This window comes from Gossypium raimondii, chromosome 9, assembly GCF_025698545.1.
Source record: "Gossypium raimondii isolate GPD5lz chromosome 9, ASM2569854v1, whole genome shotgun sequence".
Taxonomy (NCBI): domain Eukaryota; kingdom Viridiplantae; phylum Streptophyta; class Magnoliopsida; order Malvales; family Malvaceae; genus Gossypium; species Gossypium raimondii.
Window position 1 is genome coordinate 38,499,535 of NC_068573.1, and position 13,926 is coordinate 38,513,460.

The window sequence follows — 13,926 nt, forward strand, 5'->3', positions numbered from 1 at the left end:
CACCCCTTTAAAAAAAAAATTAAGATCTGAAATGTCACTAATCAATAGTTAGTTTGCCAAATTAGGAATTATTTTATTAATTAAACAAACTAATCATGCTTAATCTAAACTTAGGATTTTTTTTTCGATTTTAGGATGTAAAACTAATTTTATTCATATAAGAAAATACAGAAATGAATAGAAACAGAAAGTTAAAAAAAGAGAAGGAAAGGAGAAATAAGAAATATTTAAAGAAGGTTGCATGCAGGCAGGCTGGCATTGCCAACTACTAAATGCAAGTTGTGTTAAGGAGGTCATGGTGGGAAGATAAAGTGCTAATTATAAAAAAGAGATGGTCACAGTGTACATGTGAATTTGTTGATTTATGTAGGTAGAATGTTGATTCAAATCCACTTTCCTTCCAAAAATACGAGATTTTCTGCTCATCATTTTGCCCAACCAGACACCCAACACCCAAACCAAGCATATCACTTAATTTTGGGCAAATCTAACTTTAATTTGCTTCATTTGGATTTTCTTAAATCTTTTACTTTCTAGTTTGATTTAATTTGAAAATTACGTATTAACCCTATATAACTACTTTACAATTTTAAAATAAATAACATAATTAATGTAATGCTATAATATTAAAAAATTATATGTGATATATTCCAGAGATCCATATTTATATTATAAATTTATTTAATAATAATTTTATTTTAATTAGAAATTAAATGCTTTATATGTATTTTTGTGTGGGAAGAACTCCTTATATACCATATTTTTCGTGTATATATAATTTAAAGCATTTGAAAAACTATAAAAAATAATATATTGTAAATTAAACTTTTATTTTCTTTCTTAATAGCCAATAAATTAGCTATAATAATTTGTTCAAAATATATAATTAATATTAATATAATATGTTATATTATAAAATGCACTGTTTATAAAATTTACATATGAAATATAAAATTATTTATTATATAAATAATTAAAATTTTCTATTTAAAACAAAAGTAATATTTTTGGGTTAATTTAAACGTAATGATTTAAATATAAAATTTTACTTTTTTATTATTAAATAATTTTTAACCAATTATTTTAGTAAAATTAAAAGTCTTAAATATAAATGTAACAGATCTTATAAATAATAAAAATAGATAAACTGCCTAATTAGCCACTAAACTGAACTTTTCACATGTTTCTATTTTGGTTATCGAACTATGAAAAATCCAATTTGATCATAAACTATCTAAATTTGCTTCTTTTAGTCATTGTGTTGTTAGGTCTAAAACAACTGGATGATGTACCCATTATAAACTACATAAATGGTCACTCAACTATGAGAATGTTTTATTTTGTCACCTAATTATATAAAAAATATAAACATAATTCTTAATAGAATTTGGAGCTAGAAAGTTTTTAAATAAATTTTATTTGATGCTTGTAAGATTTGAAGGGTTTTTTGGCACTAGAGAACCATTGTTTTAACATAAAAATATCAACGACTTATTATCTTTCTAGCATAAAAACTAAAAGCTATTTTAGTTTTTAGTGTTGGAGAAGCACCATCATTTGAAATGCACAAGGATTAAAAATGAATTCAGATAGTTTAGTAATCAAATTGAAAAGTTTCATAATTTGGTGATCAAAATAGAAACACATGAAAAGTTTAGTGACTAATTAAGAAATTTACCCTAAATACATATAAAACGACAAATTCAATAATATAATAAACAATAAAATTTTATCTAAACTCATAGGCATACATAGTTGATTAAAATAGCATTATTGCAATTAAATGTAGTTCACTTAGAAATTGGATTTACTGCTTTGATAAATGATGAATGGTGATGTCTAAACTACACCACTCTTCCATAAAAAGATGATGAAATTGGAAGAATTGGTCTTTTCAGCTTCTACTGATGATGGGATGGGAAAGGTCACATTTGCAAATGGAAGAGGCGGTGATTGGGCCCACCATCAATTTTGGTTTTTATTCTTAAAAATTATTTTCATATCTTATTCCACCACCGACAATAACACGTTTTCCCCTCAATCATACGTTCATCCATTTGACTTCATTCCCCCCTCCCTCTCACATCGTGTCTTGCGTCACCATACAATACCATATATACCCCTATAAATAACCTTAATTAAAAAACATAAGGTAGAAATAAATTATTTAAAAATAGAGTATTTGTCACATTAATTTTTTAATAAACTTTAAAAAATATATAACAAAAAAAAGTTGAAAAATCAAAAAGAATATTCTATTAATTAGTACACGACACTCTCTTGATTAAATAAAAAAACCGTAGTTTGAAAGATTAAACGCAGGAAAAGAAATTAAAATATTAAATGCAAAGAAAATATATTGAGGCATTAAACGTATGTAGAGAAAAGACTATTGACCGGAAGCACAAACCAAATTTTATTTTTATTTTTTACCTTTTCTTTTCCTAGCCGATACAGAGGGTGGCATCATAATTTTTCTTTTCACTTTTAGCTTTTTTTTCTGTAAATTCTTTTTAAAAATTTATTGGTGTGACTAATATGTCAAGCATTATCTAAAGTTACAGTAACAAACATTTCATTTTCACAAATAATTTTTTTATCTTATTTTTATAATTATTAATTTTAATATTATTTTATAAAAACCACATTTATATTTTTTCCAATTTATTTGACAATTAAATTAAAACATTGCATCAAATTCAATTTATTATTACGTTCAAGAGTATATAATTAATAATTTAAATGAGGAGTGATTGAAATACTGAGAGTGATTTGTGATAAAATTTTCTACTAATATTAATTTCAAGTTTAATTTTAGGTAACTCCCATTCAATGATGAATGTTGACACTCGACTTTGGAAGGGTTAATTAAATATATTTTATTACAAACTTTCAGTTATATAAAAAATCAGTTTTTTCATATTTTAAAAATCAGTTTTTAATTAACAATTTTAAATTATTACAAAATAATTATTTTGATTTTTATATTTTCAAAATATAAATCTTTGAATAGAGAGAATAAAAAACTATTTCACAAAACGAAAAACCTTAAAAAATAATTTCGCCTTGTTTTTTATTTTATTTTATTTGGATATGTTATTAATAATTTTCAAATTTAGATAGTTCAAGACTTTAAATACATTAGTCAAATGATCAAAGTCTCATAAAATCTAATTTAAGAATTGAAAATATGAATTGAATTAAACTAAAAGAGATAATTTTGTGGATTCAATGTTACATGGGATATCTAGCTTCATCTCTCTAAATACATATGTTTTGTGTTCATTTCTTATTGAATTATTATATATGATTTTTTTGCATTTTATTTTTAAATACATATGTTTTGGTTTTTGTTTATAATTTATTTATGCTTTTAAAATTTTAAATCATTTTATCATTTTATCCAAAATGATTTTTTGATATTTTTCTTTTTTAACTTTTAGAATTAGAATTAAATTGAAAAATTTTGTAAATATTCGAGCTAAATTTATTGAATTTTAGATTTGAATCAAATTGTTAAAATATGCAATTATTGGAAGACTAAATTTGTTATTAGATCAATGAAAAGAAGGTCTACCTCAAGTTTCTATTAAAATTTAAAATTTAAAATTTAAAAACATTGGTGATGAAATTGAAAATTTTTAAAATTGGTTGACCAAAATAGTACCTACCAAAAATTTAGTGACCACCCAGATAGTTTACCATAAAACTTTATTAGCCAATTTTCATACCAATGTAATTTTTTAAAAAATATATATTTTTATACTATTCTTATACATAAAGTGAAGGTAAAATTAGTCAAAATGTAAAAAGAGAAAAAAGAAAAGAAGAAAAGGCTTTGTGTTTTAGAATAATTAGGAAACAAGTTGATTTTACAGAATCAGTGGTCATACAAGTAAAAAGCCCTGTAAGAGGCAGATATCAATCATAAAAAAATAGCATGAGAATCTTAGAATTCATTTTCATCAAAGTAATATAATATCAGAGATAAGATTACAATTCAAATTTAGAAGATCCTATGAAATACCTCCAATAATGCAATTATGTAGTCTACAATTTTATTTTCTTTCTCACTGATGCCATAATTTTTCAAAGACATCTATTGTCACACTTTATGTATTTCATCTCATATTTATCCAATAGAAATTTTATAAATTCAAATACATAATATTATATATTTGGAATAAATTTTAAAAATATAATTGCATATATAATATAAATATTACAAAAAAATGTTAAATCGAATCCAAAAATACATTTCGAAATGAAAAAGCTACAAATTCTATTTCTTACAATTGGTTTTAGCATTGTTTATCACTCCAAACCTATCTTAAAAAACAACGGTCAACAGAGTGAATGAAATGAGTTGAAGTAACCTTTGAATTATACTAATTTATCATTCCCTTTCTTTTGATCACAACCATAGCCATAGGTATCTTATGATCGCTGCCCAAAGCCAAAGAAGGTACCACTTCTAATTTCACCCAAATCAGTTTTAGTAGTGCAGTCAAACAAAGACTTCTCAATTTCACCCAAATCCGTTTATAGAACAGATGATCTCCACATTACCTGAGTTAGCCAAAGGGTGTTTCCAATCCTGTAATCTTCTCTGCTTCATCCCATACAATAGTCACTCCCTGCTCTTTGACCACCATAGCTGAAACAGTATCTATCCAGGTGCCACGAAGTTGGCAGTCATTTCCTGCTTTTGTTTTGACTATGATTATGATGACCTCTTTCGTTGGCAAGGTTTCTTAGCAGGCAAGGACACTACTTCTGGTGAACTATCAGTTGTAGAAAACTGTTTCGAAACTTCAGACATCACCAGTAGTCTCCGCAGGAGCAAACTCCAATGGAAATATGGTGGAACCGGTTCTTGTCCCTCAGGTACACTTCTCTCATATAAATCTTAGAAACAAACTTAGCAAAGTTATGGCAATCAATGCAAATCCGGAGGTTTTTAATCACACGGAGTGGGGCTCTATCAGAGGTTGAAATCAACCCAAAAGTCAATGCCAATTTCTCACTGTGGCCTAGGAGTATCTTCTCCTTCTGCTCCTCATCCACATCATGTAAAACACAACTTAAATCAGGAACGTATCCGGCTTCCTTGAATTTTATTGACAACTCTTTCATCTTTGCAAACACCTCTTCCCTTCTTGGATGCGAACGATCACTTGCATGGAAGGAATGAAGGGTTTGGTCAAGCTCAATCCAACTTCTTCCTGGCTGTTTCTTCACAGCTTTCTTCAACATCAAATCTCTCACCATTCTTACATCTTCCCATCTCCCCGTAGAAGCATATAAATTTGATAGAATAACATAGTTCCCTGCATTCTCGGGCTCAATTTCTAGCAGTCGATGCCCTACAAATTCACCAATGTCGATGTTTGAGTGAACCTTACAAGCACCTAGAAGTGAACCCCACAAAGCAGCAGTTGGTTCAAAAGGCATCTTTTTGATAAATTGGAAAGCCTCTTCTACTCTACCAGCACGCCCAAGCAAATCTACAACGCACCCGTAGTGCTCAATGTCAGGCTTGACCCCATCTTTCCCATTCACCATTTCCTCAAAGATTTCCAATCCCACATTTTCCATCCCTCCATGGCTGCAACCAGATAAAACACCCAGCAGAGTGACACTGTCAGGTTTTATTTTATTTTCATTTCTCATCAATTTGTAAAGCTCCACTACCTCTCTTCCCATTCCATGTTTGCTGTACCCCACAAGCATTGCATTCCATGAAATAACAGTTCTCTCAGGCATGTTATCAAATATCCTTCTCGAGTAAATGAGGTTCCCACACTTTGAGTACATATCGATCAAAGAGTTCTGAAGTACCACATAGAAGGGAAGTTTACATCGCAGTACATGGTTGTGAACTTGCTTACCAAGATCTAATGCTGCAAGCCCAGATAATGCAGTTAGAACACTAGCATAAGTAACATAATTTGAACTCATTCCTTCTAAATTCAATCTTCGGAATAATTCTAGTGCCTCTGCATCTAACCCTAATTGAGCATACCCTGAAATTATGGCAGTGCATGAAACAACATCCCTTTCCGGCAGGCTTTCGAAAACCTCTCTAGCTTCATGAATTCTACCAGCTTTGGCATACATGTCAAGAAGTGAGCTCCCAACAAATATATGGGTGTCAAGAGTTCTCTTGATTATAAGGGAGTGGATTTGCCTTCCCAGCTCAAAACCGAAAGTCCCCGTACAAGAAGATAGTACAGTGGCAAAGGTGAATTCATTCGGTTCAGTAACTGCAGCAAGGTCATGTCACCACAGAGTAACAAGAAACCAAATCAAAATAAGTAAGGTGCCAATCCATTTTAATAAAAGGCGATTCATAAACCATCAAGAATAAGTTATATCATCCGTTGACAATACGGGATTTTAGTAAACTACCACAACAAGACTTACAAGACTGAAAATGTGATTTTACATTAGACATTACCAATATCTTTTAGCTCATATTGTTTTAACTGATTATAGAGCGATAGCTCCGTATTGAAATTTAGAACCCAAGTCTACACAATAAACATCCCATTTTCTAAAATAAAAAAACTCGAAACGTAGCAAACTGAATCCACGTTAACATGCATGTAGCAAAAATTGTATAGAATCATGCTAGCGATAAATACCTGATCTTAACATCTCTAGAAAAAGATCCAACGCTTCAGTGGCAAACCCTCTTTGAGAATAAGCAGAAATCATGGCAGTCCAAGAAACCACATTCTTCTCAGGCATTTCATCAAGCACATTCCTTGCCTCCCTCAAACGATCACATTTACTGTACAAAATGATCAGCCTGTTTCGAAGGTAAACAGGCGGTAAATATCTTGTTTTGATCATATGGGCATGGACCCTTTGGCCCTCTCTAAATGCCCTTTTCTTTATACAAGCATTTAATAGCATATCATAGCTTTCAAACTTCATTTCAAGGCCTCGAGCCGCCATTTCTATCAAAGCTTCTTTCAGTTGACCATTGGAGCATAAGGTAGTTAAAACAATTTGTGGGTCTGGCGGGAAGGTAGTGAGAGTTAGCTGGTGAGTGGTAAAGGAGCTGACTAAAGATGAAAATGGTGCACTTTTGGGATAGTAATGGAAAAGGCAGTTCAGCTTTCGAAGTAAATTCATCTTCAAAAACTATATCTTTCTAAACTCTTCAGTGACATTGATATTTTACGGCACTAAAAAAACTGTCACAAAATCTACGTATTATCTCAGTGAATGAACCGAAAAGATTTAACTTTTTTGTTATGGGTTTATATTCATATTATTAATTAGTGCCGTTAATGTGTCACAGAACACTCTTTTTGATTAAATAAAAAAAACCGTAGTTTGAAAGACTAAACGCAGGAAAAAAAATTTAATAAAATATTGTATGTAGGGAAAAGACTATTGACCGGAAGCACAAACCAATTTTATTTTTACTTTTTTACCTTTTTTTCTACCAGACTTTTTTAAATTCACTAGTATTGCCGATATATCGGGTGACATCACAATTTTTTTCATCTTTTTAGCTTTTTATTCTGTAAATTAAAAAAAGTTTATTAGTGCCACCAATATGTCAAGTAATATCTAAAGTTATTGTAGCAGACACTTTATTTTCACAAATAATTTGTTTTCTATCTCATTTTATAATTAATTAATTTTAATATTATTTTATAAAAACCACATTTATATTTTTTCCAATTTATTTGACAATTAAATTAAAACATTGAGTTACAAATTGCATCAAATTCAATTTATTATTACGTTCAAGAGTATATAATTAATAATTTAAATGAGTAGTGATTGAAATACATTTGTGATAAATTTTTTTACTAATATTAATTTCAAGAATGGGTGAGAGAGCTGCAGGAAGACAATTAAGAGTTCAGAGATGATAGCCGGTATGCTATGCCAAAACAAATCCTTCCATGGCCACAAATAGGCACTGCCTTTAGCTACCTATTCTAAACTCAAAATTCTTCTTGTGTCTCTTATCAGTTGATATTCTCTAGTCTAAGTTTAATTTCTGATGTGCAGAATCCATATTATGACAAGCACAGAGCATACTCTTAAACTCACAGGAGATTCATTCTGATGTTTATAGATAGTTTTTTTTTATATCTCCCTTACAACTAAGGATCCTTCCTCCTTTTATAGGAAAATTTGGATAGGTTTTCAAGGAGATTAGAAGGAATCTCTTTAACCAAGGAGATAAGAAGGAATCTCCTTTTACAAAGTAAAGTAGTACAACTTTATCAAAGTAAAATAGTACAAACTTTATCTACTTTAATTACTTTCGTAGTCGGTGCTGATATCTGATGTGAGGTTCTGCTCCTCAATTCTTATCTCTTTGTTCAGCTTTGCCATATAGTGTTTTTCTTCCCATTTGCTTTCTGGTGAGCTGTCAAGGTCCATTGGTGTTGTTTTGTCTTTATTCCAAGCTGGCGTATTTGTCCATGTACTACTGCAAAACCATGGGTATTCTTGTGACCACTCTTTTGGATCTGGAATATTTTCATGATATTCTTTGAGTGCTTTTTTTTAATTCCATTTGATATGGTGTCGGTGGTTTTACATTGAAATCCCAAGGTACCAAAACATCTCCTAGTGGCCATATCTCTGTGGGTATGGTTCTGTTGAGTTGACAGAGATATTTTTGCAATGCTTTGTAGTCATATGAATTTGTATAGATTTCTGAACTGTATGTTTTGTGAATCCAAGTCATTGGAAATTCTCCCAATTGAGTTGATGAACCATTTTGCATAAAATATTGTGGTTTGTAGAAGATAATTACTATACTTGAAGGAAGTATCTCTTTAGATTAATCAAGTGTTAAGGTAATCATATCCAACCACTGGTTTAAAGGATAAAACCATCTAAGAAAGATAGCCAAGTTGTGGAGCTCTGGGTTTTCATGTCCTTGATAAGCAACAGTGAGAAAATATTGGAGATCCAATATATCAAACTATATTCCAATGTGGTATAGGTGGGTGAGATACCATAACATCCATTTTAATTCATCAGAAAATTCAGTAAATTGAAATTTAATGGGATGAATAAATGGATATTCTGGATGAATAAATATGGTTTTAAGTCCTAGCAGTTTCAGGTATAATCCCCCAAAGTTTCTGAAAACATCAAGTTGATAAGAAAGAATCATGGTCATGGTTTCCTTGTGAAATATTTTTTCAAGGATGTGACTTAATACTTCAGGTGGATGTTCAAGGTGTGAGTTAGGTGGCACATATGGAGTGTTGAAAGGAAGTGGAGGGTTTGACACAATGTCTTTTTTCTTTTGGGAAGATGAAAAAGATGAATGTGTCATCAATTAAAACCTTTTTAGGTTGCCTGGTTAAGAAGTCAGCTAAAACATTGGTCTTTTCCTTAATGTGTTTAACATCAAAGGAATATTTTGAAAACCATTCTGACCATCTTAATAGCTGAGGATGAGGAACCTCCTTTTGTTTGAATTTTAGCATTTTTGAGAAGGAAGACATATCCATCTCTATAAGAAAATGATATCCTATGAGATGAAAATCAAACTTTGAAATACCTTTTTTAACTACAAGGATTTTTTTGAAGGTTGAGTGGTAATGCATTTCTACATCAGAAAACCTTCCACTTTTGTATCCACAAAGGTATCTTTTTTCTTCCATTTCTGCCCCCTAATATTTATCACTAGCATCCGTCTCGAGAATTCTTTTTCCTTCTGATGGAATTTGTAACGGTGGCAGTTGCTGAAGTTTCTCCTTAAGAGTTTTTACTGCATTTGTTTGAGTTGTACTCCATGGAGGAGGGTCTTTCTTCAACATTTTTCTTAAAGGATTTGCAAATTTAGAGATTTTTGGAATAAAATCCCTAAGATAATTTACAATTCCTAAGAATTGTTGAACCTGCTTCTTTGAAAAATTACTTTATGAGAATTTAAGCAATTCTTCTGCAATATGTTTGCCTGGCTGGTATTTTCCATCCTTGAGCTGCATACTTAGGAAATCAATTTCATCTTTGTTGATCTGTATTTTTCTTTCAAATAGCATAATCTCATGGTGCAGTACCAACTGTTTGAATCGTTGCAATAGTTCTGTATGAGCTTCTTGATTTGGATTGTAAAGAAGTATATCATCGATATAGACCAAAGCATGGTCCATAATAGGCTGAAAAATCTTTATCATGACTTTTGAAATAGTGATGGAGCAGTTTTTAGCCCAAAAGGCATTACTGTCCATTGGAAATGCTTGTTTGGAATGCAAAATCCTATTTTAGGCCTATCTTCTGGATCAATTCCCAACTGCCAAAATCCTTTCTTTAGGTCAAATTTTGAGAAAACCTTTGTTTGGGCAATACTAGAGAACATTGAATTACGATTTGGCAAAGGGAACTTATCATCTTGGATAAAATGGTTTAAAGGCTGATGATTTATTACCAACCTTAATTTTCCTCTACCCTGCTCAGCTCTTTTATTGACATAAAAAGCTTCACAAGCCCATTGAGAATTTGATCATTCTATCAACCCTTGTTGTTGTAGCTGCCTGCATTCTTCTTCAGCTAGCTTCTGATGTTCATGATTCATTCTTGTATGACTGGTTTTGGTGGGGTTGATATCTTCATTCTTTTTTGAAAGAAAGTGTGATGAAAAATTTAGAATTTTTTCATAAAGGATTTTCACATTTTTTAAAAGATCTCGTGGTTGGGTTTGATGTATACACTAAAGCTCAACATATGAGGATACTACTAGATGGGGTTCGGTACAAAAAGATGTTCAAACTTTTTGTCCAGATTCCCATATTGTTTATGATTAATTAAGAAAATATTCAGGACATAATGGGAGAATTGAAAGGTAAAGCATGTGCTGGTTCACATTCAGAATTTCTCAAGGAGATCAGATCCCAATACTGTAGTCTTTATTGAACATCCTGGGAAAAATTAGATGTTAACAGGCTTACTAATCTAGTGGGTAGCAAAGACTTGATCTGTCGCTGAGTTGAAATAATGGACATGCGATTTCTAAAAATCTGAAGGTAGTATCTTTGGATTCATGATAGTCTCAGCTGCATCAGTGTCTATAAAGGCAATACCATTAATGGGCTTATTGTATTTATCCAAATAAATGGATACTAGTATGTGAAGGATAGAGACTTTCGTGGAGGTAGAAAGAATCTGGGCCTTGATCATATAGCTGTCATTTGATGATGATTTCGAGTTTTATACAATTCCTTGGATAGCACACAGTGATTGTTCCGTTAGTTTATCATCAATGGAGAAAAGGGATTCAAGATCATCTTCTTTTCTGATCTTAATTCCTGATTCTTGTTGTATTTGTTGAATCATTCTAGATATTTTTTTTTATTGTTTAGGTAGTTTTTTACAAAATGGCCCTTTTAGTTACAGATATAACATCTGTTGGATTTATTTCCCTTTAGAGATCTTTTTTTTTTCAAATATCTCAATTTTGTTTTCCTTCTAAAGGATCTTGAAAACCTGAGATTCTTGAAATTTCTGAAATTTTTTTTCTTCTTTGTCCTACAATAGCAATGTTTTTCATGTCCACACTTGATTTGCAAGTAAGAATCATCACATGTTTTTTCAATATTTTGTCACCATGGAGACAATCCTTAAAAACCTTCTTCCTGTTACATAAGTCTTCAAGAGCAACATAAGTTTCTTGCTGGATTTCTCCCATAGTTAGATTAAGAATGTTTTTGTTTTACCTGTGGAGATTTTGATTAATGGCAACTTGGAGTGGCTCAGGAATAGATGCAAGAACTGCAGGTTTAAGACTTTGTTCCAGACCAAGTGAACAAAAAAGTTTGGTCATTGCATGGAAATGCTTGGATAAGTCTTTCTTGTTGTAAGAGCAGCATTTTCGTTTGAAGAACTCTCTTCTTTTTAAAGTTAGGAGATCTTCAGGATTTCCAATAAAATGATTATGGATAATCCTTGTAATGACCTAAAATTCACAAGCACCGAAAAAGTACATTATCGGGCCTCCGTCTTAGTAAATTGAGTTTGAAAATAATTATTAGAAATATTTACTAGACTAGCTGTGTGTTTAATTAAGTTTTAGATAGGTGAATTTAGCTTAATTAGGAATAATTAGCAAAAGGGATTAAATTGCAATAGAAGTGAAAGTTTAATTATAGATTAAAAGAAAATAATAGGGACTAAATAGACAATTATACCAATTGCCAAATTTGAGACGCATAAGTATAAAAATCTGAGATTTTATATGTTAAAAAATGTTATTAAATTATTATTATTAAATTAGTATTATTAAATTATTATTATATTTTAAATAAATAAATAAATAAATAAGTTGACAAATGTATGGTGCATATGAAGACATGTGGAAAAATGAAATACATATATTAGTAATTATTACATATTTACTTATCATTTAAGTAAATAATATTAAAATATATTATTATTATTATTATTATTATTATTATTAACTAGGAATAAAGTAAAAGAAAGAAACAAAGAAGAAAAGAAACAGAATAGCTAGAAAAGAAACAGAGAAAGAGACGAAAAACAGGGAAAGAAAGAAAGGAAAGAAAAGAAAAGGGGAAATTGAGATTTTTAAGCTTCAAGTTAATTGGTAAGCTAAATTTAGTCCTTTTCTCTTCATTTTGATGTTTTTTTTTGGAACCCTAGAGTGAAATACTCTTGGATTTAAGTTGAAAATTTGAAAGTTAATAGATTTTTTTAGGGTTTATGTTGAATAAATGATGGAATTGATGATTTATTTGATAGAGTTCTAGTTAGAGTTGATAAAAGGATTAAATTGTGAACTAAACTATAAGTTTTGAATTTTAGGGATTAAATTGAGGGAAATTCGAAATTAGTGAAAAATGCTGAAGAAATTAGTAGATAAAATTTAGTTTGGATGAAATTTGAATAGAAATAGAGTGTGAATTAAATTGGAAAAGTAAATAAATTTAGTTAGGATTAAATTAGAATTAAAGTATAAATTAGATAGAAATTCTATTATTAATATAAATTAATGTTGTAAGTGATGGTGTAAATTATTATTATTTTCGTAGCTAACAAAGAACTCGAGGCATCGGCACACAAAGGAAAGGAGAAGGTTATTGAGGAATAATCGAGCAAAATTCGGGTTTGTATTACTATAATTCAAATTTATTTATTATTGATTGTTATATTTTAATTAAAATGCATGGTAAGTAAAAATTAGGTAAGCAATTGGAATGATAATAGTGACTTGAATTGAATCAAATTAAATTGAATGATGAAAATATGTGAATATTTGAAATGTATATTGATTAAAAAGTATTAGTGATTTAAATTTGATTGAAAATGAATTTTAAAATATGAATTAAATAAAGTGAATTAATTTATGAATATGTGTGAAAATGTGGATTGTGTATTGATAGAAAAGTGAATTGAATTGAATTAAAATATGATTATATGTGATTATTTGAAATATGTATTGGTATTAAATTGTTAATTGACTAGAAAGTGGAAAAGTGATCTTGAATTGGAAATGGAAGAGAATTGAGAATTTAAATACCCTATTAACTAGTCGGGCTAAGTCGGATATAGTTAGCATGCCATAGGATTTGGAAGAGTACGGGATTTATTGGCTTTGCCGATCAGGCACTTTATGTGTCGTATATCAGGCACCTCGTGTGTCGTATCAGGCACCTCGTGTGTCGTATCAGGCACCTCGTGTGTCGTTTCAGGCACTTATGTGTCGTATACTGATCAGGTACTATGTACCGTTTTAGGCATAATGTGCCGTACTGGTGTGATTGGGTTGCAATCCATGTATCCGTTAAAGTCCAGATTGTTAATAGGGTGAATAATTGAAATGAGAAAATTAAATGAATTTGATCGATTGTAGTATTGAATATGAGGGTGATTGAAATTGTTACATGTGATATGTGATTGAAATTGAAGAATAACTAT

The 13,926-nt window shown here is 30.3% G+C and overlaps 1 protein-coding gene and 1 long non-coding RNA gene across 2 annotated transcripts; one reads left to right on the forward strand and one right to left on the reverse strand.

Annotated features, from left to right (window-relative positions):
* Positions 1-4,188: 4,188 nt before the first annotated feature.
* Positions 4,189-7,306, reverse strand: LOC105799521 (putative pentatricopeptide repeat-containing protein At3g13770, mitochondrial). Its single transcript, XM_012630129.2, has 2 exons — positions 6,648-7,306; positions 4,189-6,266 (listed from the first exon to the last, which is right to left on the reverse strand). The coding sequence occupies exons 1-2, from the start codon at positions 7,141-7,143 to the stop codon at positions 4,822-4,824; spliced, it is 1,941 nt and encodes a 646-aa protein (XP_012485583.1). The 5' UTR covers positions 7,144-7,306; the 3' UTR covers positions 4,189-4,821.
* Positions 7,307-12,409: 5,103 nt separating this feature from the next.
* LOC128032514 (uncharacterized) lies at positions 12,410-13,072 on the forward strand. The gene is made up of 2 exons (XR_008188793.1): positions 12,410-12,595; positions 13,041-13,072. It is a non-coding gene; the product is annotated as an uncharacterized LOC128032514 (long non-coding RNA).
* Positions 13,073-13,926: the final 854 nt, after the last annotated feature.

Bases quoted from the DNA above. Each gene is read 5' to 3' on its own strand.
- LOC105799521 (XM_012630129.2), bottom strand. From the start codon at position 7,143: ATGAATTTACTTCGAAAGCTGAACTGCCTTTTCCATTACTATCCCAAA. The intron at 6,267-6,647 runs GTATTTATCGCT...ACCTTGCTGCAG, and splicing joins TCTAGAGATGTTAAGATCAG to TTACTGAACCGAATGAATTC.